This window comes from Pteropus alecto, unplaced genomic scaffold, assembly GCF_000325575.1.
Source record: "Pteropus alecto unplaced genomic scaffold, ASM32557v1 scaffold778, whole genome shotgun sequence".
In the NCBI taxonomy this organism is placed as follows: domain Eukaryota; kingdom Metazoa; phylum Chordata; class Mammalia; order Chiroptera; family Pteropodidae; genus Pteropus; species Pteropus alecto.
The window spans coordinates 1191761-1219441 of NW_006441062.1; the positions used below are offsets into that span (position 1 = coordinate 1191761).

The window sequence follows — 27681 nt, forward strand, 5'->3', positions numbered from 1 at the left end:
GTTAAAGACAATGAAGGAGGATTGTATTTGAAGGTAAATCTTCATGATGAAAATATAAACTTTTCTTTTTGCTTCTTTTTACTGAACATACCATGTTGTTTTTCTCTAGTGCACACTAAACCCTTTATAGAAAACAGTTTCCGGGACTGATTCTTGGGAAGGAACCAGAACAGTTATGTTTCAACTTTGATATTGCTACAGTTGTTAATTTCAATCTTATCCTTAAAGAAATTGTCTTGAATAACATCTGTAGGTCTTCAGTAGATGTTGATAATTTGCTGATTTAAAATTCTGGGTTATAGCTGTTGAGAGTGATCAGCATGCCTTGATGTGAAACAGAGTAATTTGTAATTCTTCTGAGGCAGGTATTTGCAGCGATAATTTTAAAGCCAATCTTTGGTAAACATTCTTTGTAGGGAATAAGTGCACTTCTGCCCAGGATCACTACACTCAGAGAACTCTGATTCTTGGCCTTTTATTGATTGAGATGCTTTGTTTCTTTGTGAAAACATTTTTGTTATCTGAGAGGGAAGGCTTTAATTAACCTTACAAAAAGGCAGTTAATTTTTGATAGGAAGCTATGCACAAAGAATGTGAAAGGAATATGATTTGGGAGAAAGACTGGAACCCGTACAAGTATTTTCTATTCAAGAATTCAGCAAACTGAGGTTGATTTGACTGTTAGTGATCTTTCCATTTCTACGAATTCTTTAAAATGAGGGGTTTCTAAAGTGATAGTGATGTTTTCCTAGAATCTCTCCAAGAAATCATTTTTGGTACCAACTGGTTTAGAACAGGACATGCAATATTCCTAAGTAAATACATTTTCCTTTCTGTAACATACAGGGTTTCCCCAGGTCCTGTGACTGGGAAAAGTAATGTCTTGATAGCTGAATTCAAATTTAACAACAGCATTTAAGATATTAAGTAAGAATTCAAATGTACACAAATGACAGCTTGTTACCAGCTCCTGCTTATTTTTGAATGGTGTCCAGAGAAGAAGAATTTCATGTTTTAGAGAATTTTGAACAGTATTAGAATACTATTGATTCACGGGAAAGAGAAACTTTAAACTCGTTTTATCAAACAGCAGAACTGATGACTGAAACTTAGGACTTCTACTTAGGTTGTGAAATAAAACGACCCCTCAGGTATTATGAATTCTGCCATTAGCATATAGACCATAGCATATGAGAAACTTCTAAATTTGCTAAGTTTTTCTCCCCATTGGCATAATTTTGATTCAATTTTATATTATTTATTTTTTTTTGGAAATACTGATATTTTTATCTAGCTGTATTTTGTGGAAATAATTTGAGTTTTATATTTTAATCTTTTAGGTATGATGTTGATTCAAAGAGCCCCAACTTGTCCAAACATGTAAGTTAATATTTTTATGTTTTTTGTGATGATTACATGTTACAATATAGTGATTTATAATTGATATTTATGTTGATTTATTATTAAAATTACATGTCCATAACTTTCATAATTGTCATAGAAAATAAGTAATATTTTAAAAGGACCCTTGAGTAACACTTGGAGGAGCTTAATAAAAGAAAGATATCTTCTTATCCTGGGTTAGTCTTTCTCTCCTTTTTACTTTCTTTATTTCATTTTAATTTTTAAAGAAATCATCTCAGTTTCCTGTAATGTTCGAAGTTGGATCCAAGTTGGATCCATAACAATGAAATAGTGAACCTGTGTCTTTCTGGGAGGTGTCACATCTGAGAGAATGGGAAGTGCAGGCAGAGTGACTTGCTATTCTGCTGTCCTTGCAGTTCATTTCTTCAACCATATTTTTCTAAGTACCTTCTCCAGGCCCCATGCCAGTTTCTTAGGGTACAGAATAAGTAAGATAGGCATAGCATCTGTCCTCTGTCTCTTCTGTTCTTTTTGAGTCCTGATCTATCCATTCTTCTTTTGTTAAGAGCTCTATTCACCAGGCAACAACCATTACCTGGGGAGTTTGTAGATTCAGGAGCATCAGTGGCTGTCAGAGCTACGCAGATAAAGAGGTGGAGGTGGGAAGGAAGGGACTGGAGTGAGGTCGTCTGGGCAAGTACTGGTGCTCCCAATCAGCTTGGTTATTGACTTGTGGGATTGGAATTAGGCCAGACCTAGTAGGAAGGGCTCAATGAGAGTGAAAAGAGCATTCTGAAAGGGGCTTAACTAGGTGCCAAGTGAAATCTGAGTACATAAGGTGGAGAATTGGCAGCTGTGCCCGGGTTGAGAGGCCAGCTAGACTAATGACATGCCCAGAGGCTTAGGAGGGTGAGACTTTCCACTTTTGCACTGTTGTAGGTTACTAACTAGAATATAATATATATGTAATTGTATGTCATCATATATGATATATGGTTATATATAATTGCATATGACATATGCTTATACATATATATATTTTCCAGTATAGTTTAGAGAGGGAATGTCATAATTTAGAGAAGAGAAGGGACATAGGGGTGATCCCAAGCTCAGAGACTGTTTTGGGGATACTGGATATGGTGGTAAAAATCATAATTTACTGCTCCTTTCTTTCATTAAAGGAACATTTTTGATATTTATTTTTATTATGAAGCACAGAGCAGAATCATTTGAAGAAAGATTCACAGAACAGTCTGTCTGATTGACTTTTCTACAAATTGAAAAAAATGTTCTAATAAGCTCATTCCTTTCCATAAGTAAAGTTTATTGTGGTTGCCATGCCACCTTCCTACTTGCCAGGATAAGATTTATAGCATTGTGGCTGGACATTTAAAATTTCCATAGTTTTTTATTGTAAGTTTTCTAGATTCCATTGGAAGAATCAGAAAAGAAACTCATTTTTTAGTAACAATTATTTAGTTGTAAGGAAAGAAAATGCATTCACTTATCTCACACATAGGTGGTTTATAAAACGGATTTAGAGCATCTCATGTGATGTGTAACTTGCCTTTATGGGAACTACAGCTAGAAACAAGCACAGTGGGTGGGGAGCAAGACAGCTATTTTCTCTATTTCTCTCGTGCCTGCTCACGTTCTCTCTCTCTCTCTCTCTCTTTCTTTCTCCACATATCCTTTGAACTGTGACTTTTCTCTGAGCTTCTGCTTCACTCTGCAGACTAAGTTTCTCTGTTCATCGCTGTGCAAAAAAAATACCTCCCTAACCTGACTGGACATAGACTTCTCAAGCTCCCACTCACCCTGAATCTGTCTTCCGCATTTCCTGTCCAAACTGATCTTCAGAGGGCATGGTAACTGGGCAGTTAAGGACATTTCCATGAGATTGGATATTTTGAGGGTGAGTGTTCAAGTGGTAACACATAGTTCTTACCAGCATAGTTGCCTTGGTACATAGTGATTAGATATTTATGCACCTTATGAGATGATTACCCTGATAAGCCTAGTACCCATCTAACACCATACAAAGTTATTATAGTATTATTGACTATATTCCCTATGCTGTACTTTACATCCCTGTGACTATTTTTATAATTGCCAATTTGTACTTCTTAATCTTTTTCACCTTTTCCACCCATTCATTGAAGCCCCCTCTTATCTGGTGACCATTTTGTTCTCTGTATCTATGAGTTTGTTTCTGTTCTGTTTGTTTATGTTTTGTTTTAGATTTCACATGTAAGTGAAATCATATGGTAATTGTCTTTCTGTCTGACTTATTTCACTTAGCATAATATCATCTAGGTCCACCCATGTTGTCGCAAATGGGAAGATTTCATTCTTTTTTATGGCTGAGTAATATTCCATTTTATACATATACCACCTCTTCTTTATCCATTTGTCTATTTTTGGACACTTTGGTTGCCTCCATATCTTGACTATTGTAAGTAATGCTGCAGTAAACTTAGGGGTGCATATATCTTTTTTAAGTTAGTGTTTTGGATTTCTTTGGATAAATACCCGAAAGTGGAATTGATGGGTCATATGGTAGTTCTGTTTTTAATTTTTTAAGGAATACTTGTTGTTTGTTGATTTATTGATGGTAGCCATTCTGACAGGTATGAGGTTATATCTCATTGTGATTTTAATTTTCATTTCCCTGATGATTAGTGATGTTGAGCATCTTTTAATCTGTCTGTTAGCCATCTGTATGTCCTCTTGGGAGAAATGTCTATTGTGGTCCTCCGCCCATTTTTTAATTGGATTGTTTGTTTGTTTGTTTGTTTGGTGTTAAGTTGTATGAGTGCCTTATATTTTGGATGTTATCACCTTATTGGATGTATCATTGATGAATATCTTCTCCCATTCAGTAGGTTGTCTTTTTGTTTGGTCAATGGTGAGATATGTCTTATAGAAGACATGAATGTATATATCTTTTCAAGTGTTTTTCTTTTTTAGAATAGCTTTGTTTTTCCCTATAGAAAAAGTTTCTTGTCTCCTTCATGGTAAAAATTCTTATCTTGACTCTGCTTATCCTCGTGATATCTTTTTTACTCTCTTCTCATTATTATATGTCTTCACAGAACAGCCTGGGTTTCTATCATAACTTCTGTTTCAGTCTGTCTTCAGCTTGCTTTACTGTATTCTGGTTTTCATTTCACCTCCTCACATTTTGGACGTAATTGACTATTGAAATACTCAGCTCCTTTAATTTCCATGGAAAATTCTCCCTTCCTTCTTTTCCTAGCTCTCTTTTTACTCATTATATATTATTTTTTAGTTTCTTTTTCTTCTCTCATACCTTAATATTAGTATTTCTCAAGGCTTTATTTTCAATTTTTATCTCTTATCTCTATATAAACTCTTCTCTGGAGATTTCAACCATTTTTCTATGTCTTACCCTGATGACTCCCAGGGTTCTATCCTTCTGTAACCTCAACCGTTTGTTAGGTATTACCTGGTAGATATTCTGCAGACGACTAAAACTCAAATAATCTAAAATCTATAACCTTTTCCATCCCAGTTTTGCTCTTCTGCGTATATTATCTATCTTGAGAATTATTCTCAACAGAGTATACTTAGTGGAATTGTTTAGTGGAATTGCTTCTCAAGTGGAATTGCTTAATATCTCTCTCCGCTCGTATTTTAGGGTCAGTCTACCTTAACCTCTTTCTGTTAGAAAAGAAAGCTGTTAGGTTGAAACTTGGATATATCGTCAACCTCTAATTTATTCATTTGTTTGCTTGCTGCATTCTTTTGTTGATTTGTTTATAGCAATGGGGATAGACTTTATTGAAACTTTCATACAGTTTTGCTGGTCCTTTTTATAACAAAAACACGTAAAACTTCTAAAATAATTCATTTAAAAATGATACATCTAGTTTTTGAACAACTGAGAATAAAAATTAATCAGCACATGTAATATTGGCTTATTTAACACCATAACACAGTGATCTAGAGACCCTTTTAAAAGGAACTGAGAATCAAATTGTGTTTAACTTAAGGCACATTAAATCCACATCCTTCAAAGGCAGGGAGTCTGAGATGTTCCACTTGGGATATTCCACTTGGGATATTCCACTCAAGGCTGGAGTGATGCCTTTTGAGAATAGTGATAGCCCCATCCCAGGAGAGGTTTTGGAAGACTCTGACCCTGAGTCAGTCACTTTGGAACTCATGTTTCTTGTTAAGTCATCACTTCTTTATGAATCTTAACCATATTTCCTTGCCTGAATAAAAACTGAGCACTAATGATCTCAAGTGGAATTGCTTAACATCTCACTCCCCTTGTATTTTACGGTCAGTCTTTCTTACCCTCTTTCTGTCTCACACACCACATTTAGAGAGTTACCAAATCCTGTTCCAACAGAACAGGATTCCAATAAAGACTTGTTTCTTTTCTGTCCTTTTTCGTTCTTGCTTTACTGCCTTAGTTCAGATTCTCATCATCTTTCTTCTAAAGTATTATATAGCCTCCTATTGTTCCTGTGGTTTATATTAACTCACATTTTAATGTATTCTGTACATTACTTTCCATTTTTTTTACAATATATTTAGTAAATTAGTTAATAAGTGCTTGATTTTATAAGTGAATAATGCATGTCAAAAGAGGAAGGAAATGTGTTGCAAGAATTATTGAAGATGACTGCCTTGAATTTCTGTCAGAATTTCACAACAAAAGCCCTTCTTTATTTGAATGCATTTAAGTACAGTTTTTAGGTAAAGGAACATATAACTCATTCAACCCAAAAGGAATTTAGAAGGCATTTGGAAGATCAGAGGAACCAATAAACAAACTAGGTTTATTCCCTGAGGAAACAATTTTTAAAAGTGTGGTTGTCTACCTGCCCGTTTTGCAAAGTGAAGTTAAAACAAACCTTTTAGAAAGACTGCTATTCACATGTGAAGTGTAGGCACTTACCTTTGCAAAAGGAATCTGGTAGCAATAGAGAGTCCTCGAGTTAATAAAATCTTTTTTTTTTCATTCTCATTTCTGATAATTTTGAAAGAAACTCCTTTCAATATGACTTTTTTTGGTTGCTAGTACTTAAAAGATTTTAGGTCAAATTCTTAAATTTTTAGTATTATTAGAGAAAATGGAGATATAGAGCTGTACCTTAGATTTCTGATATTGCAAATGAATATGAGGTAAGTTGATAAAGAATCAGTATAACTTGAATTGATTCTGTAGCTGATGGAAAAGTTTTTAGTGGAGAAACATTGTGTTCCAGTCTAACATATGAAATCCTGGGACATATTCCTTTAAAGGATTTATTCATTTTAGGATTCTCTAAGGAAGTTCCTAAAATATTATCCCACAAAAGTGTTAGATACTGTGAACAAAATCCAACATTTTGAATTCCAGCTTTGTTCTAAGTTGCTGCTAAACTCACTCATCTTGTTGCCATTAGCAGAACTACATGGCATACTTCCATTTGCATAATTGCATCAGCTAAATCATTAATGAATAGATAATAATAGGCCCATAATTGGTATATCTAAGATTCTGCTTGTTCTGGACCAGAAGACATCAAAACTGTACCCACGAGGTGATCCAAAATGTGTTTATCCACGTGGTTGATCTCAGAAGGTACCCACTAAAATTTTCATTTTAGATGTGTTAATGGCTCACTGGATTATTATGGCCACAAAACTCCAGCCTTCAGTGAAGGTGGGTATGTTCTTTAATACACTTTCTAAATATTATATATATAAACTTTCACATGTAGATTTAGTTGTATTTGAAAATTACATTTGAAGGTTAATTGTTTGGACCATGAAATGCATTTTCTCATAGGAATAGATTTATAAATGGAGCAAGATTATTTCATTAGCATAAAAGCCAGTTTAACTCATAGGTAACTAAACTGAATTCTATTGTATATTTATGTAATCAGGCAACAATAAATATATTCCAGGCAGTGTTCTAGTGCTAAGGAAAATAGCAATGAAAAAGACGAACAAAAAGAGCTTACATTTTTGGAGTTGAGTAGGTGGAGTGGGCAGATTTATTCAATAAAAATAAATACAAGTAAATGGTTACGATAACTTACTTCTTTATAGCACTTATATTAATAAGATATTGATACCTAGAGAGAATGACTAATGAAGCCCATTAACTAGAAACTTAGATTTCTCTCAACCAGGCAGCATGATTCTGTACCTGAGTGTATTTATTAAAAAGAAGGAGGGAACTATTGAAAATCTAGAGGAAGAGCATTTCAGGCAAAAGGAACAGCAGTGCAAATACCTTAAGTCAGGGAAGAATTTAGAATGTTGATGTGTCTGAAAGGTAACTACCATATGTAGACTATTATGAATGATGAGAAGATTGGAATGAAATAGTTTGGAAAGGTTCACAGGATTCAGATGTCATTTGTAGGCCATGGTTAAAAATTTTTTAGATTTTTTTTCATGGATTTCACTACAGGATGATGTGATCTTATTTATACATTTAAATAATGACTGGAAGCTGAAGTGGAGCATTGGGTAGGAAAGCAAGACTAGAGTTCAGGTGACTGTTGGAGGTCATTGAGAGAACATGGAGACTCACGAGCTGGACCCAGACAATCGGACTCCTTACTCCCTCCTCTGTCCTTGAAATGTTTGTTCTGCCCATAGCTGGAGCCATTTCAAGAACACAGCCTTGAGAGAATAGTGTGTTGTTAGATCATCTGGACTGAATATATGACTGAACCCCATTAAGGCCTCTGTATAAACTTATAAGATTCTGGAGAATGAAGGTACTGATTTACTTGTTTTTCAGCCACCCAAGATAAGCCTGTGTATAAGTTCTCTTGCTTATCAGAATTTCCACCTACTAATCTGGAGTGGTCTACTTTTTTCTTCAGTCTCTTCTTGCCCTTCTGGTTAGGGGGCCAATTTCAGATTTTACTCGGGCAAATCCCATAGTTGTATACCAACAGAGACCAGTTATAAGGTTTCTGTAATTTGGCTAGGTGAACAATATTGGGTGGGTGGGTATGGCCCTTGAAGTGGTAAGAAGTGGTCAGATTTGGACTATATTTTGGTATTATGATTGCTGATGAATTGGATGTCAGGTATGAAGAAAAGAGATGTTAGAATAACGACTAGGTTAACGGTGAGAACAGATGGATAAACAGTTTTTTTTTTTTTTTGCAATGGTGTACATTGGGGAGGCAGAGATTCAGGCAATGGAAGTGAGGATAGAGAAATTAATGGTCAGGTAAGATTTATATTGTTTGAGACCCCAGTAAGCATCCAACTGGAGATACTGACTAGGCCATGTCTGGAGATTAGAGACTTAGACTTGGGAACCACCAGTCTCTAGAGTTGGAACTCAATATTAAGTTATATAATAAAAGTATAAATGGAGAAAAGAATGGGATAGAGCCTTGGAGGAACTTCAGCATTTAGAAAATGGAAGAAAATTAATCAGAAATATCATTTTAAAGGTTGGTTAGGCCATGTCACTTTCCAGTTCAAACTCTCCAAGGGCTTCCCTCCATACTTATGGTAAAATTCACAGTCCATCGTGGGCCCTTGATTCCCTCCTCTCCTTTCATTCTCTTCTGTGCTCATTCTGCACTAGCCCCACTGGCTCTCTTACTTTTCTTTGAACACCCTAAGTAAAATCTTGTCTCAGGGCTTTTGTTCTTGCTTTTTCTCTTACCTGGAATTCTTTTGTCCCAAATGTTCACATGGTTCTCTCCTTCACATTGGTTAGGTTTCAGCTAAATAGTTGCCCAGCAAAAGGCTTTGTGTTATCCTCTGAAGCCTGTTCAATATATATATATATATTTTTTATGTAGCATTCGTTCCAGTCCTTATTACATGATGAGAGCCAGCCTTATAAGCATATTCAAGCTGAGGAATTTATGAATGATGCTCTATAAATGGTTTATGTTTCCATTTGCATTTTCGATGAGGCCTTATAGAAACTTAGACTTTGATAGATACTTTGATGACAGTATCTTCAGCAAGTTATATTAGGTGGGATCATTTGCATGTGAAACTGGCCCTTACTCAGGACTTAGTATTTAATAGTGATATTGTTTGATAGTGTCATGTTATATTTAAGATTATTATTTAATAATACTAAATATATTTCATATTATTTAATAATAATATTTAGTATGTTTTCTAGTTTTTTGGCCCATTGATTATGTCACCACATTTACTAGTAGTGAGAATATTTACTTATTTTCTGTTAGCATGTTACATTTTACACTTCCTTACTGATGAGTACTAATATTCTACAAAAAGTGAATTTTTTATATATTTTTTCATGTTTATGAATTGTATAACTTTATTTTAAAATCTATATATTGTATAGTTTGCAAATATTAAATATATATGTTGTAGATAATTTTTTTAAAAATGGATAATTTAGATCAGTGACCACATGCTCATTATTTAAAGCTTGATTTTCATTTAGTATCTATTTAATTGCCTTTGTGTGCACTCATAGCAAGTGAAAAAAATTCTGAAAATCAATAATTGTGCTAGGAAAAAGGAAATAAATAAATCCAGCTTTAGGGTGTAATTTTGAAATTGTATTTATAATTTAACTACTGATGTCTAAGTTTAGAGGTTTTTATTAATCTCTTGAAGGTAGGATTAGCATTTGGGGTTTATAGATACATCCATTCATTAAAAAGACAAATTTTGCTTGACAAAAAATGCTGTATTATAATAATGTTAAAATGTGACAAATCATTTCTACTAAAATATTGAATCTAATTGTTGCACATTGAGTTTGCCTTATTCGCAAAATAGCATATAGATGTGCAAACAACCATTACAATAGTAGGAGTCATTACTGGGGCAAAGAAGCACCATGTTTGACTATTAGAAATGATTGCCATATTAGTATACAGTGCATAATATAACTAAGTCATACCTCAGTATTTATAGTTGATGTGATTAGTATGAATTGGTTAAATACAAAGGAAGTCAGCAATGTTAGCAAGGACTTTCAACAATAAATATTAGTAGATAATGCCAACAATAGAATTCCTCACCAGTTTTTTCCACAGGATTAAATATTTAAAAAAAAAATTTTGCATCATTTTCTCTTGCACTTACTGGCTTAGGGTGAATGTGCTTAGAATCAATATAATGAGCACAAGGTAGAAGCAATTAATGGATGCAAATCATGACTCTATCTTATCAAGAAATCAGATGACTAATTCCTGAACAGTTGGCTGCACCCAATTACTGTGCTATATTAAAACTTTAGCTATTAATAAATCTATTTAATATCTTTTAATTTTAATTATTTATTATTAGAGATGTTATATTTCAAATGCTCATTGATCACTTTATAAAACATGAAAGCCAGGTAAAGATTATCTTTGCAGACCTTTTAGGAGAAAGATGCCACATGATTGAAAGCTTATGACATTGTTTATGATGATGCTAATGATAAACTTTGTTAATTAATTAGTTATGTAATGGTATAGAAATCATCAATTTTGCTTACCATTAATGCCTTCTGGTTTATTATACCATTGTTTGAAAAACGTCATTCTTTTTCATATGAGTGTTTGTATGTATACTAGTTAACATGTAAGATAAGTTAGTGTATAAGACATATTTGGATTTTATAATAACACTCAAAATAAGCATTTGTATTGACTATGAGTGTAAAGTAGTTTTGGAAAAGAAATATTTTATTCAGATAATTATAGTATCTCCAGTTCTGGAATCTAGTGACATGTGATAAGTTTTGAGTAAAGAGTAATATTCTTTTAACTTCAGAGAAGTGAGGAGGAGAAGGAAAACATATTATTTATTAGATTCTTATTATGTTCCAAGTATCCATTCTAAGAACTTTGCATATATTATCTTATTTAGTCCTCCCAAGAATTTAATATGTAGATATTGTTTATGTCCATTTTATAGAGTAACATACCAAGGCACAGAGAGATTAGTAAATGGTCAGAATATAAAGCCAGAATATAAACCCAGGTAGTACAGTATGGACACTCATAATTCTCACTCTTAAGGAGTATGTTATACTGCTTTGCTAAATAAATAAATAAATATGTGTGTGTGTGTGTGTGTGTGTGTGTGTGTGTGTGTGTGTATGTATGTTAAAGATCTTTTAAAAAGAATATATAGGAATCATTAATACTGGTAAGCAAGCAAACAAACCAACAACCAAACCAGTTTACTTACTGCAAAGTAAATAACCTTTTCATATGTGTGAATTATTAAAGCGGATAGCCTTAATGTAATTTTCATGAACATAGGTAAGTAGCTAGCTATAATATAATGTAAAATATAAAATGATGGAATTGATCAGTAAAAATTGGTACAAAAGAAATAATAAAGTAATAATTTTGAAGAAATTAGAATATTATGTTCATGTACACAGTTATACAGTCAGAGTAGACATTTCCCTGAACAAGACAGAGAAGAGAAACATACATGTGTTTGTATAATTAGCTGGAATCTGATGATATGGCACTGCTTCCTTGGATTTTGAGCTGCATTATGCTAGTCATAAAACTAGATTTAGATTGTTATTGGAATAGCCCTCACACTCTCTGATTTGCTGATTTTTTTTTTTTTTGACTACCTATGCAATGTAAAACTCTTATTATAATGCTTTCCATTTCTGTGCTCTATGTTTTTTTCTTGTCTCCTCCACTCTTACTGCTAGGTCTTTCAGTTTTAATACCAGCATTTTGGATTCAGAGTAATATTTGGATACTTTTAAAAAGTGGTAGCATGTAAACTAACAATATGGTTTATGTACATTTAAACAGAGTTCTAAACTAAGTTCTATCTGTATATTATATAGATTATAAAGTAAAAATTAACTCACTTGACAAATACTTATTGATCTCATGGTTAGATTTGGGAAAGCCAAAGAGTTAATATGATTGAATAAATTGAAACATTTCTCAACTGCCAGCCACTCTAAACTAGATTTGGTCTATGTGTGTTTTAGTGTTGTGGAAAGGTGCCTGGATTTATTACTGGAAATACTGTATGACCTAATTATAATGACTCAAAAACTGAAAAAAAATCCCATAGTAAGAAACAATAAAGCAGCTCATGTTACAGTTTTTATTTCTATCTTTATCTAACCGCAGACCAAAATATCTAAAAAAAAAATCCTTTAAGGACTGTTAATATTAGCAATATCATTAATATTACTAGTATTGTGTAAAATGCATGGGAAATGTGAACCATTGAGATACTCAAAGAGTGGATTCAGTAGAGCTTTCCAACACAAGGAGTAGTTGACAAATACTATGTGCTGATTTTTGCATTGTGAGTATATTGACAAATAACTATGTGCTGATTTTTGCATTATGAGTAGTAAATATCCTATTTGATAGGAATATACAAATACAGACACATGTAAAGCAACTACATAAATGCCATAAATATTTAGGGGCAAAGTATGCAGTAACTATGGAGATAATGTGTGTAGATGCATACCATATCTCTTGTTGCACATTTTATTGATTTTATTATTTTAATTTCCTTTTTGTTCAGCAGTGATTATTTGTCTGTTTACTGTTTGCTAATATGAGTCTATCCTAATATAGATATGCTCAATACTTCTGTTTTGTTTTCTTGGGTAATTATAGTACAGAATAGCTTTTACTAAGACTTGTTACTCTATTAGCCAAATCCATTTAATATGTAATATATGCAGCTGCCCATCATATTGATTAGTATCCCTAGAAATGAGTCTAGATTCTCTCATATGTGTCTTTTGCTGCTGACTCTGAAGAGCAATGATATATTCTAAATCTTTAGTATTCAGCTCTAACTATATGCCATGAGACTTAGAAAAATTTAGATATGTTAAAAAAAAGACAACAACCTATAAATATATGTGTAAGGTCTGTTTTGAAATTGGAAAAGGCACATTATTCAAAATATTTAATTTAAATATGTCACAACTTTACCTTAAGTACTTTTTACTTATTTGAAAGCAAAATTTTAAATGATTTGTAGCTTTATGAAGATATTGTCATCTTGTTAGCCATGAAATTCCAGATCCAGTTATTTTCTCTCTCTCTCTTTCTCCACTGTAACCCCTACCTCCACCATGTGCAAGTACAGTTTATATCAAATCCTCTCACTTTTCTGTGCACTGTTCTCTACCATTTGCTACAACTTTTGTTTGGGCCTTAGCACTGTGCTTCTCATTAACTACTATAACCTCCTGATTGATCTAGCTTCCAGGTTTTTCCTCACTCCTCAGTTCATTCTGCAAACTGGTACCTAAATAATCTTAAGAATGCACTGTTCTAATGATGTCCCTACATTGCTAAAAGCCTTCTTTTTTTTTTTTTTTTGGCCTGACCAAGAGGGCTCTCCACAGTCTTAGCTCTTTATCCCCATTTCTGCCCTTTAATTTAGATCTGCTCTTTTCTCATTACCTTTTTGCCTATAAATGATCTGTTCTCCAGTTCTAGAATGCCCAGTTCTCTTCTCTCCATGATCTCATTCTTTCCTGGCTTTCAAGATGTACTTCCCTTGGGAAAATATTCCCCTGACTATCTTAGTCTACAGTGGTCTTTTTTCTCTTATGGCCTTAGAGCACTCCCCCCACCCCCAACCCCCTTATCTTTTCACTGAATAATATAATTTTTACTTTTATGGCTTGTTAAACATTTTAACATTTTATTTAGTAAAACTTAAAACAAGATTTTGTTTGCTGTCATTTCTCTATCCATCTTTTTTAGGGTTTCTCTTGGGCCAATTCAAAAATGCCTTCATATTTCTTGGCCTAAATATCTAGATGACGTTGGAGCCCTTTTTATTGGCATGTGAAGTTGTATTGTGTTTATGCTATTTAAATTCTTAGGCAGCATATCAATCTAGAAGCAGAATGACTGGGAGAGTCCTGACTCTGCTATTTACTGACTGCTTAACACATGGAAAAAATCAGCCTTCTAGATGATTAATTTCTCTTTATGTGAAGTATTGATAGCAAACCTCACATTTTGCAAGGTTATTTTGAGTCATGAAAATAAAAATCATCTAGTCGTAGGTTAATGAACTTTATAATATTTTATACTTAGCCCAGTTTGGGGCACTAAATATATGCTAATATCAACTCATGCAATAACTCGTTGAACCCTCAACACAACTCTGTGAGGGGGACTAATATATATTAAAGATGAGGATACTGGAAAGCTTACTTAATTGCCCACAGCAGTGTGGCTCCAGTTGTAGCCATGATATCAAATGACCTCTCTGTAAGTAGCACTGGTATTGTTAGCCCCCCTGCTCTGTGCTTTCACAATCTACATCCTCAGCCAAAAGCTTAGTAGTCTCAGAGACATCCAGAGGCAAACCAATTGTGAATTCAAATCAAGAAACTTTAAAATGAAACTTTTATTTTCATTTAAAAAAAGAAAAAGTAAATGCAATGTCTAAACACTTATAATAACAAGCTTGCTCTGTGATTAAAAGGACAAAATGCTGTGCAAACTTATGGGAAAATCACATTGCTAAAATTAATACATTTGAGCTTATTTTGTTTATTATATTATTGGAAGTTAGAGAATTCAGTATTTCAGCAATGAACACAATGCAAATATGATGTACAAAATATATAGTGTGAAAATATTTGGGAACTTATGAGCTTTAATCCTTTTATCTATTTTAGGACTTTCTGGGACAAGTGTTTTGTACATTGGGGGAGATTGTTGGTTCACAAGGAAGTCGCCTGGAAAAGCCAATAGTGTAAGTATTTTTTAATTCAGACAATGAAATATTAACTCTCCAGTTTTTATTTTTTATAGTTATTAACTATCCAGTTCAGAATTGATGAATACATGGTTGTTCACCAAAAGTGGGTTTTAAAATCTTACTTGAGTTTTTTCTTACAAAAATAATTTTGACGTTTGTAAAGGATAATTCATATTTCATCTATTATATGCTGTGCTATAAAATGCTCACAAAATGGAATGAGCACATTTAAACAAGAAAATGTATTGTTTTCTTTTTGGTTGTACTATTAAGTCTCAGATTTAGGACTTTTTGGAAAAGAGATTTTACTCCTTTGGGCCAGGGACTATATGTAACACCATCTTTTATACTACATGTTTAACAAATGCATTTTTGGTAACTGGGGCAATTTTATTATAAAATCGGTCTGTAAAGAAGGCAGTAAGTATATAAATGTTTAGAGAAGGTAGTCACTATGAATTATACCTTCCACCCTGAATTATACCTTCCACCCTCACCTTTAATAACTGGGATCATGTTTCATTTTACTGTCAGTTACATGGAATAATCCTAATTTCTCCAGTTCCAAATAAGGCAGAAAACAAACTCTAGACATTCTTCCTAATCCTTTTCTCTCCCTGTCTTTCTTCTCTCTCCTTTGCTAATCTTGATTATTAGGATTTATTTGACTGTTTATAAAAATCAAAAGATCTAGCAAGAATATTGAGGCATATGCAGTATCTTAAGGTTTGGGGAATTTTGAAGTCAATATCTTCACCAATGTTTTAAGAATTTCAACCTTACAAAATAAATGTCAAAACTCTACAAATCTATTCACCTTTGACATCAAACACTTGAAGTGGCCAAGGCATCATTCTCATATTCCCTGTATAAAACTTAACTTTATACTTAATGTTTTCAGTGCTACGCAAGAACTTCTTAGGATAATCAGAAGTCTATGAATTCTAACTTCTTTTATTTAACTTGATTTTCTTAGAAAATTATTACCAAATGTTCAGTTGAAAACTCTTGTATATCAACTACTTTTTAAACATTTTTAATGTGTAATCTGTTTTCATGTAGTTATAGGGCTTGGAAGCTTATGATTTATCTGATTTTTCTCTATAAAAGGCAATTATAACTCTTATTTCAAAATACTCTTAAATTTTGTAAAATTTTTCCCACTGGAAAATCATTGTTATATTAGTCTTGAAACATGTTAAAAAGTTGATATATTGGTTGGAGTATGTGGCAAATAGAATATATTGTAAGATGTGGTCCTCGTTCACCTGATTAAACAATTCCCACCAGATAAGACTAAGAAAAACAAATTCGTGCTGAAGGATGAAAATACCTTGAGTAGTGATTGGCGAAATATGCAAATGTTGGGAGTATTTGCTGGCATTAGAGTTGTGATCATTTTATATAATCAGAAAAGATGAGATGCCCTTTGGACTTTTCTTAGGTCTTGCTGAGGATGGGGTAGCATAAATGAGGCAAAGCCTTAGAAAACTGTCTAGATAACATAGAGCTATCATAATTACATACTTTATGCCATCTATAGGGTATTTTGTAATTTAGAAAAGTGTTAATATTATATCTATCTTATTGAAAAAGATCCAATGATTCAATTTTTTAAAGTATATGTAACTGATATTTTACTCGGCCTTTGACCTTATTGGGCAATCTTCTCAGGCAAATAAACATCATGAAAAGGGTTTAAAGTGGGTTTGTTGTTTGAGCAGTGGGAGTTTTTTTTTGATTTTTCTAAGTAAGTCTAGCTTTGGCAAGTGTTAGTACTAAAACAGTAATGAAATGTAGAGCTTGAGTGTAGCCAAGAGATTGGCTACAAAAGAAAGAAGTGAAGACAAAACTTTAAGAATTGCAGAATGGTGGCCTATTACATAAGGAATTAAATTAGATACTTGAGATAAAGAGATGGAGGAAGGAGATGAGAAAGAGAATTTAAATAGGAGATTAATAAAAAATAGAACAGTAAAATTGAATGCAATTAGCTTCCTAGTGGAAGGATATTTTGGACTTATTAACCAAAGTATCCAGTAATATACTCAAGTGCTCTCACCTGAGCAGTTATTCCAACCCATGTGAACACTGGGTTGGAAAAAACAGAACATTTTGAGTTACCCACCCTCTTGCTTGAGAAAATATTGGCTTTTATTAAAAACCCTACCTATGAGAGAGGCATGTGTTTAGAGGAAGGAGAACATGTGGAATGAAGAACCAGGTCCACTGTTCTTGGGCTCTTGGGAGTTCAAATGTTTTAAGAGAAGATGCAGCTTCTATTCAAATGGCATTTTACCCCTTTACTTCAACCCCAATGAAAAGCAGTCAAAACTGTTCATACTTTGTTTGAAAAAGCATAGATGGATTGAGGAAGGGAGCGAAATGCTGTTTCATGGAAGCTTTATCGGCTATAATGTCAAAGTAGCCCTTCAAAGTTAGTTCATGCCATGGATGCTTTCAAGTTCCACCCTCATCCCTACTAACCCTTGCTCAGTGACATCCTTTATCCTGTGCTTGATTTTTTGAATCAATCTAATGGACAGAGAGTGAGAAGAGATGGGAAGGTTGGAAGGTATGGGATATTTTAGTAAAGAAAGGAATAGCTTTAGAAGGAAGGATGGGGCCAAGGAGAATATTAGAGATGATACAAGGTCACAGAAGTGTTTTCTTCTGTGACTGGAAGCTTTATGACAAACACAACTTCTAAAGGCACCAGTTTTTATTACTTCATATGTAAAAATAGTGGAATGTATCAAAGTATGGCAGAAATGATGAAGTTTACATTAAAGAAACAATATGTTTTTAACATGTAGCTCTTACATTTATGTCTCATAGTCCCTTTTGTCTCCCTCTCCCCCTTCTCTTTCCTGGTGAGCCTGCCCTGGCCAGGACTTAGCTATCTAGTTGAAGATAACATTGCAGGGTAGTCTAAACATTCTACATTTTTTCATGGTTTGTTTCTCATGCCTGGAAATAGAAATAGAATTTGTACACTCTCCTGATGCAGCCATTACATTAGACATTCTTATTAAGGAGTTAGGGGATTTTCCATATCTGGGTGGGTATAGGCTTTGAAATCACAGCACAGGACACCTCCTGGGGCAGATAATCCACCCACGATTAACAAAATTGACTCATCTTGAATTTTAAAACTCTTCCCGTGTCCCAAATATTATTTATCTTTAGTATTATCCAAATGATATGGTGTTTGTTTTCTAATTTGTTTTAGATTTGAGATTTATTTTCCAATTAGTTTCCCATTTATATTTTAAATTATTCATAATATTCTCTTGTTTTCTTCCCTTTAAATGACCTAGTTTAAATTATTTTCTGTTAAGGTATTCAGAATAATTTCTCCTAGCTTCTTAATTGTAAATATATTATGCTATCTCCTCAGAGGTGGTCTTTTTAAAATGATAATAACTATAAAATTTGGAGGTTTAAAGCAGACCGACTAGAGCTTTAAATTATTTATTATTTAGCAAGCCTTTGAGAATTAATAAACTGTGTTTATTACAAAGGAAGAATGGTTTCTATACGTAGCCATGTGCCCTATTAATAATCAGAATTAGAATTTAAACTCATCGTTTTTGTTTCCCATGCTTCAGTCATTGTCACTTTTAAATAGATTTTCTCATTTTTTATGAGAATAAAAATTATTTTTTAATATTAGAAACTTAGGTAAAATTTTTTGAAATTAGTGTTCAAGAATTTTTAACGTACTTTTTAATAGCAGCCCAAGATTTTTACAGTTTCCAAAAGTCTGTTCTGTTGGATTCAAGTTTTGCGCAAACACATTTCTCATATTTTAATTCCATCCTACACTTTAGTCTTTTCCATGAATCCTCTGAAAATGAGTCTTGTGCTACTTAATTTGTCTGCAACATCTTCCTATGACTCATTGGCTTCTCTCTTTAGATTGTCCCATTATTATTTGGCATTATACCCACTCAGCAGTGTGTCTTCTCATGCTGTGAGATTGTATCCAATTTTCTGTGTGATGCTGTCAGAGTCATACTTCTATCTTTAGGGATCTCAGTGATGGATTCGGAAAGTCTTCCAAAATGCTAGAATCAGCACCAGTTTAAGAAAGATTGCCATTTTCTACTCTGGGAGGAAAGCATTTATTATGTTCATCAAGTAATAGACCTGTTTGTTCCTGTTACTCTCATCCAGGCATGACTGGCTCTGTATAAAAACATGGGGCAAGAAGGCAGGGACTGGTTGTGATTAGAAAGAAGACTCTTTCTCTGGGGAGGAGCTGGAATGCCAAGGGTAACTGAACCAGCAGATGTTTTAGCCTAGGGAAAAGATTATGTTCTTTGTTGACTGGCTGGAGCAGCATGTGGTCTAGGCACTGAGTAGTGGGTAGAGGATAAAGGGAGGGATGCAAGAGGGGTTAGTAAGTGTCCTGATAGGTGTTGAAGAGTACAGAGACAGAGACTCAGAGGCCCGGGATAATTGGAAGACCAGTTTTCAGTTGTCTGGAACCCCAGTTCTGACATAGGAATCAAGGATAGAGCTGGATGGGTACTGAAGTTCAAAGAGAGAAATATGGGGAGAGGAACAAAAGAGAAAGGAAGCATGGGAATAAGGTAGAAGTAAAAGAATAGGACTTGAGGGAGACTTGAGGGTTGGCTTAAAGATCTGATTCAGATGTGGCCTTATTCTGAAACCTGTGTTGTGGCCTTGAGTGCTTGTAGAGATCAAGTCAGTGTGAGAAGGAAGAGGAGGAAGAAGGATAGGAGAATGGTAAGTCCTGAAGGTGAGAAACACAAATTTACAATAAAGCAATGCATGTCTTTGCAACTTTTGTATGTGAAAATACCATCAACTTTGGGGGGAAATTTGACCTTCAAAGTCATCTTGACTTTATTAACTTCCCTGCAAATTAGACTGATATCGTTATCAGTTATGCTCTGGTTCATTTTATCGGACAGGTTATTGGGCTGGGAATCAAAAGATGATAATTTTGGTTCTATCTTTGCTACCAACTTGCTATGTAATATTATAAAACTTGTACATCTATATTTTATTTTACGTCTGTGGGTCACATTTACAATACGAAGAATTTAGTCTAGGGATAAGTAACCATTGTAATAGAGTTGATAGTACATGGTTTTGGGTGGCAGCCAGACCTGGGTTTCATAACTTATTATGTGTATAATTTGAGCAAATTGCTTTAAATTCCTGAGCTCTGGTTTCTTCATCTGAAACATATGAATAATACACTTTAAAAAGGGTTGTTGTAAGAAATAGCAATACTTTATATAACACAGTTGTCGTGGAGAACACCATCTGATGGTGGTTATTATTAATACCATTGTTAATAACTATAGGCTATATCTTTTGGGAAAGACATCTTAAATTGAAACACGTAATAATTCCCTTCTTCCTTCCCTCTCTCCCTCCCTCCCTCCCTCCCTCTTTCTGTCTTTATTTTCCTTAGAGAAGTTTTTACTTAGGAATTCAATAAAGGACAGTTTTGAACCTAATTTGATTACATTTATGTAAATCATTAAATGTTGACCAAATATAAGTATTAAAAATTACTTTGTCTATTCTCAGTATAGAGCTGAACGATCAAATTGGAGAATTTCATTAAATTTTTGCTTTTCATTAGTTTGGGGTTTATAAGGTACTATTATTATTTTGTTGGAAATGCCCTGAATTTTTAGAGCATTAGACCCATGTTCAAATAATTGCAAAATGTAATCAAGTTCAATATATCAATTAAAAATTATTTATGTTCTTTAATTTGCAAAGATCACATAGATGCGTATACATATTAGTAATCTTTATACAACCCAGCACATTAAAATTAAACCACTGATGGCATCTTAGATATTAGATGCTTCATGTATCTAGAGTAAAGCATTTATGTACCTCTGGGAGAGCCTGTATGAAAAATTGTGTATTCTCGAAAGGCCAAGAGTAGAGAGAGTTTTAGTACATTTCCTTATAACAAGATTATCAGTCTCCCATAGAATGGAAATTTAATAAATGTTCAGCTGGACAACTTTCTTACATTCATTTGTGGATCTGAGTTCATGCACTGGAAAGATCTCCAGATATATAATTGTTTACTCTACATAAGCAAACTATATAAAGCTGCAAGCTCCCATACTTCTCTGCACTACTCAGAAATTTCAGTGGTTACAGCTAAAGGCATATAGATAGACTCTTCTGGATATAAAGGCTTATAAAGGATATGGTTAGTCATGAGATATATGGGTAAGATGAACACATTTTTCTCAAAATACCCTCAATGTCATTCTCAGAGACAAGCCCTGGAATGGTCAGTCTGTTGTTCCAACTTGGATTTGATATTTCCCTATTGTTCTGAGGCTACATACAACAAACTCCTTTAGGCACTCCAGTTTAAGAAAAGCAAAAGGCAAAATCATTTTTGTCAGTGCTTACTATATAGACTATATTTACTGATTGCTTTTGTTTACTTTTCTGTCAGATACAATTTGGGTGTAATAGAGGTCTTAGGGATTCTTTTTTTAAAAAAATTCATTTATTCAACATATATTTACTATGAATACATTATGGCCCAGAAACTGTTAGGCACTAAACATACAACTCTGCAGACACAGAGTTGTTTCTGTCTTCATGGAGTTTACCATCTTTTTATTAAATTTATAATCAAATTAATATAATTACATATTAATATAAGCCTTATGAAAATTAGAGTGCATTCTTAGACCAGAATACATAGGCCATTTTTAATATTTTGAATTATATAATAAATGCAGTGGGAAATTAATGATTTTTGTTCATTTACTTTTGTGCGGAGAATAGTTGTATGTGATTATTAGATCAGTAAGTTGACTACTGTTGAAATGACAAGTAGTTTGGACTAAGGAGATGCAGGCCAAGAATATTCTATAGTTAAGTATCTATAATTATAGTTCTGTAGAGGAAGGAAGGAAGAAAAGAAGGGAGGGAGGGATAGAGGGAGGGAGGGAAGAAAGGAAGGAGGGAGAGAGAATGGATGGAAGGAAGGGAGGAAAGAAAGAAGGAAAAACACTAACAGGATATTTGATCTCTCTCCTTCCTGAACTTTGAAAGGGAAGAAAGCAATGTTTTTAGAAATGAAGGCAAGTAGTGAGGAAAGCCCTTTATGGGCCAACCTTGGAATCAGCATCTTGGAAGCAGCAACCCACTGATGAAATAAATGTTTGGTACAAACATGTGGAGATTGTCTGCTCCCATAGTTACACTCAACTGGTTCTTTGTCATCAAAGCAAATGAAAGGGAGTGGTGATTTTTTTTAAAACAATACCAGCAGCTAACTTGATTGAGCTCTTATAACATGTCAGTCACTGTTCCACCTGTTTTACACATAGTAACTTCTTTCACCCTCGTTGCACCATTATGAGGTAGGTAGATATTACTATCCCCATTCATATGCTTAACCACAGCACTATACTGCTTTTAATAAATGAAGATATTTATCTGCAGCTTTGAAATAAATTAAAATTTGTATTTTATTTCATTTTAGTAATACAAAAGTATTTACTTAAAAATCAAGAAATCCTCTGGATGGTAAGAAAAGCTCTCAAGGATCACCCATTCTGACTTAGGTCATTTCAAGGTTCCTTCTCATCTTACCCACATAACTCTCCCACAAGCATAGTCCAATGTTCCACTTTTTCCTGTGGTAAACAGTGCTCATCCCTCCAAGAGTTTTTGCTTCTTGAGTCCATCTTGGGTCATGAAGACTTAGATTCTATGGGGTACTCCAGGCTTCCATAGGATATGCACTGAGACTCTCCTCCTCCCTGTGATTACTAAGAAGACAGCAATAACCCTAAAAGAAGGGAAGTATGGCTTTCTAGTTCCTCTAGTCTCTACTCCAGGGGGACTGCAACAGCCACTCTTTCTGTAGTCAACTAAGATGAAAGTATTCTTCTCCATGGGTAACATTAAATTTTCTCAGAGCCAACACAGTCTGAATAGGAAGATGATTGGATTGAAATTGAAAAATCCCTGTCTAGTTTTGGAAAGAAGTAAGTCAAAATTTCCCCCTAATCTTCTGGAAAATCATTATTTTGAATTTACAATATGCTGACAAGTAAACTGCACAGTGATCTTATCATTTCTGGTTGTTTCTTCCATTTGGTAATGCAAGATGACTTGCCTCCATTTCTAAAAACACAGCTTTCTTTCTTTTCAAAGTTCAGAAAAAAGAGATTACCAACTTATTGTTCTTCCCTCCCTGTGTCCCTCCCTCCTTTCCTTTCTTTTTCCTTCTTTCCTCTATCTATCTATCATCTATCTATCTATCTATCTATCTATCTATCTATCTATCTATCTATCTATCTATCATCTATCTATCTAATCTATTTTCAAGAAAGCTTTTTAAATATTTAGTTGAGCTTAGGTGTCATTTTAGGTACAGGTAGATTTTCATGGAGCAGCAGGATGCCCTGAGAATAAATTCTAGTAAGTGAAAAACTCAATAATCTTTGCAATTCACTGTCTGCTTTGATATCAGTATTAATTGAACCCTCTCAGTAATCATGGAGATAGGTCAATTGAATCTCAGCTCTTTCTCAATTTGAGTTAACTCAAAACATAGAGGGCAGTTTAGTTAGTAAACTAACATTTCTGAGTATATTTAGATTCCAGCATATATTTTTATTCAATGCATTCGTTTTTAATATACATATATGACATTTCTAGCTGATTGTTCTCCCAGCATTATAGTGAAGATTCTTTTCCTCTTCCTTTCATATTTTTTTGTTCATTTTAAATTCTCTATCTTTTATTATGATTCACTGAAAAAAATAATAAAAAACATACATAGTAGATGTTCTTGTTGTTTTTATTAATTCTGTGAACCGTGACACATGTGGGTTCCACAGTGTGCTGGGGCAAAGCACCCAAACAACTGTGTAAAATTCAGTGAAGGAGCTGAATACTTTTTCTACCTCTTTCTTCATATAACAATTACTAAAAGACTTAAAAAGAAACTATTACATTCTCAGTATTGTAGAGATCTGTTGTTGTGTTTTGTAAATAGTAAGAATTCAATAAATGTTTATTCAACTGAGTTGTCCAGAAAAATAGCCACATTTATATGGTTTTTCCTTTTTGTTAAACATACTGTGTATCTCCTGCACATTGTAACTTTGAGCTTCCAGTTCCTAGCACTTGGGACAGAATTTTTAGATTACAATATCATTATTACATGTGCATTTTACTACATTACAAATGCAAAGTATATTTTTAGTAATATTAGCAACTTAATATTTCTGTAGATAGATGAATTAGATCTAGTTTATAACAAGCAAAGTAATTTCCTAAAAATTTGACAAAAAATTTTTTTTTCACATATGTAGTATTTAAGAGCTAGGATCACACCATTCTTGTCAAAAATTATTTTTAAAGAAAATCTCCATCTCTAGAGATCGTGGTTTTTGTTAACTGAAAAACTGTGTATCAAATCATTGATTGTACTCATTTTGTTTCTGTACCGTGATAAGAATCATCTTGCTTTCCTTTTAATGTCAACGTTTACTTTCTAACTATAAAATGAGATCACATTTAATTTAATTATAATGTTAAAAATTACAGGGTAACAGATGGATTTCTTGATGAACCCAGTATTTCAAGTTTTAAACAAAAGTTGCAGTTGCAGTTTTCTGGCATATGACATATTTTCCTGGTGAATACAGTGTGTTTCCTTTTGTGATAACTGATTTGATAAAATCTTACAAATGACATTTTGTTAATATTTTAGACCTAAAACATATTGCATAGAAAGATAAGTGCATTTGATTTATATTAAATGAATTATTAATTTTGAAAAACAACTTGCGTAGATCTTTTATTTTGCTTTTGTAAATGACATAATTTCCTCAGGTATTTAGATCTCAAAAGAAAGCTAATATACTAAAAGTTAGTTTCTTTTTCCTTGAATGTTAAAGTTTTCAATTATTGAGCCATTTATGTGGTAATCCTCATGGCTACTAAGTGACTATTAGGTGGGTAGCATATACAGTGTGGATACACTGGACAAAGGGATGATTCACATCCTGTGCCGAATGAAGCTAGACCTGTGAGATTTTATCACATTATTCAGAATGGCAACACTGGACAAAGGGATGATTCACATCCTGTGCTGAATGAAGCGAGACCTGTGAGATTTTATCACATTATTCAGAATGGCACACAATTTAACTTAAAGATTATTTCTGGGATTTTTCATTTAATATTTTTGGACTGTGGTTGACCGCCTATATCTGAAACCATGGAAAGCAAAACCGTGACTAAGGACCACTGTAACCTTCTTCAAGCCCTCTATCACCTACCTTTCCTCTCTTCACTTTCAGCCTTTAACCCTTACAGCCTTCCCTTTCACTCTCAGAGAAAATAGTACCGTAAATAATATCAGTTGCCATATTTGTTATTTAATACTCTATCTTCCTTCCATACTGCATATGCCCTATGATCCCAGAAGTTCATCCCTAGGCATATAATAAAGAGATATATAATAATTTTTATTGCATCACTGCTTATATAGAATAAAACTAAAAACTACAAAAATGCCTACTAACTTAATATTAGGTAAGTCTGTAATTCACAAACTGAATTACTACACAGAGTCTTTCTTAATATATATTCTTCTGGCAGTTTTATAGTTTCAGGTCTTACATTTAAGTCTTTAATCCCTTTTGAATGGATTTTTATATATGTTATAGTAAAGGTTCAACTTTGTTCTTTTTATGTTAATATACAGTTTTTTCTATACCATTATTTGAAGATTCTGTACTTTCCTCATTGAGTAGTGTTGGTGTCCTATGGAAGATCATTTGACCATAAATATGAGGGTTTATTCCTGGGCACTCTATTCTCTTTCATAGGTCTATTTGTCTGTCTTTATGCCAGTACCATGCTGTTTTGATTACTGTAGCTCCTTCATAATACGTTTTGAAATCAGGAAGTGTGAGTCCTCCAAATCTGTTCTTTTTCAAAATTGTTTTGCCAATTTGGTGTGACTTGAGATTTCATATGAATTTTATGATGAATTTTTCTATATATTTCTGCAAAAACAGTGACTGGAATTTTGATAGGAGTTATGTTGAATCTGTAGACTGCTTTGGGCAGTATGGACATGTTCACAATATGAAGTCTTGCAATCCATGATTATAGGATGTCTTTTCATATGTTTGTGTCTTTAATTTTTTCAGCAATGCTATTTATAGTTTTCAATATAAAGGTCTTTCACTTCCTTGGTTAGGTTTATTCCTAAGTATTTTATTGCTTTTTTACACTATTATAAATGGAATTGTTTTCTTAATTTCTTTTCTGAATTTTTCATTATTGGTATATAGAAACACAATGGATTTCTGTTGTTGTTGTTGGCTTTGTATCCTGCAACTTCACTGAATTTATTAGTTCTAACAATTTTTTAAAAATGTAGTATTTTTAGGGCATTCTACATATAAGATTATACCATCTGCAAGCAATAATTTTTCATATTTCTTTCCGATTTGGATGCCTTTTACTTATTTTTCTTACCTAATTGCTCTGGCTAGAACTTCTGTATGGTGTTGAATAGAAGTGGCAAGGGTGGGCATCTTGCCTTGTTCATGACCTGAGAGGAAAACTTTCAGTCTTTCATTATCGAATATGAAATTAGCTGTGGGCTTTTTATATATGGCTATTATTATGTTGAGGTAACTTTCTTCTATTTCTAGTTTGTTGAGTGTTTTTATCATGAAAGAATGTTGAATCTTGTCAAATGCTTTTTCTACACCATGAGATGATTACATTGTTTTTGTCTTTCATTCTGTGGTATATTAAATTGATTTAAATATGTCGAGCCATTCTTGCATTCCAAGAATAAATCCACTTGGCGTCATGGTGTATTGTTGATTTCAGTTGGCTATTATTTTATTTAGGATTTTTGTATCAATATTCGTCAGAAATATTGATCTATATATATATTTTTTTCTTTGTGTATTTGTCTGACTTTGGTATCAGGTAATACTGACCTCATAGAATAAACATGGACATTTTCCCCCTTCTTCAATTTATTGGAAGAGTTTTAGGAAAATTGATGTTCTTTTAATGTTTGGGAGAATTTTACAATAAAAACATATTGTTTTGGCCTTTTCTTTTTTGAGAGGTATTTGATTACTGATTTAATCTCCTTACTCATTATTAGTCTATTCGAATTGTTTATTTCTTCATGATTCTTGGTCACTTGTGTATTTGTGAGGATTTATTCATTTGTTTTAGTTTATCCAGTTTATTGGCTTATACTTCTTCATAATTTCTTATAATATTTTTATATCTGTGGCATTGATTGTAATATCCCCTCCATTTATGATTTTATTTATTTGAGTGTTCTCTTTTTTTTCCCTTAGTCTACCTGAAGGTTTTTCAATTTTGTTGATCTTTTCGAAAACCAACTCATTGATTTTTTTGTATTATTCTTTTATTCTCTATTCCATTTATCTCTGCTCTACTCTATTTTTCTTTCCTTCTGCTAGCTTTGAGTTTAGTTCATGATTTTTTCATTTAGGTATAGTTCATTTAGGTATAAAGCTATGTTATTTATTTGTAGTTTTT

The 27681-nt window shown here is 33.3% G+C and overlaps 1 protein-coding gene across 1 annotated transcript in view; it reads left to right on the forward strand.

The window, feature by feature from the left end:
• Positions 1 to 27681, forward strand: part of CPNE8 (copine 8) — a 180518-nt gene that overhangs the window by 48212 nt on the left and 104625 nt on the right. The window contains exons 5-6 of the mRNA XM_006918241.3: positions 1341 to 1380; positions 15005 to 15081. Of these exons, the coding sequence (XP_006918303.1) occupies positions 1341 to 1380; positions 15005 to 15081 (117 nt within the window). The remainder of the gene's footprint in view (positions 1 to 1340; positions 1381 to 15004; positions 15082 to 27681) is intronic.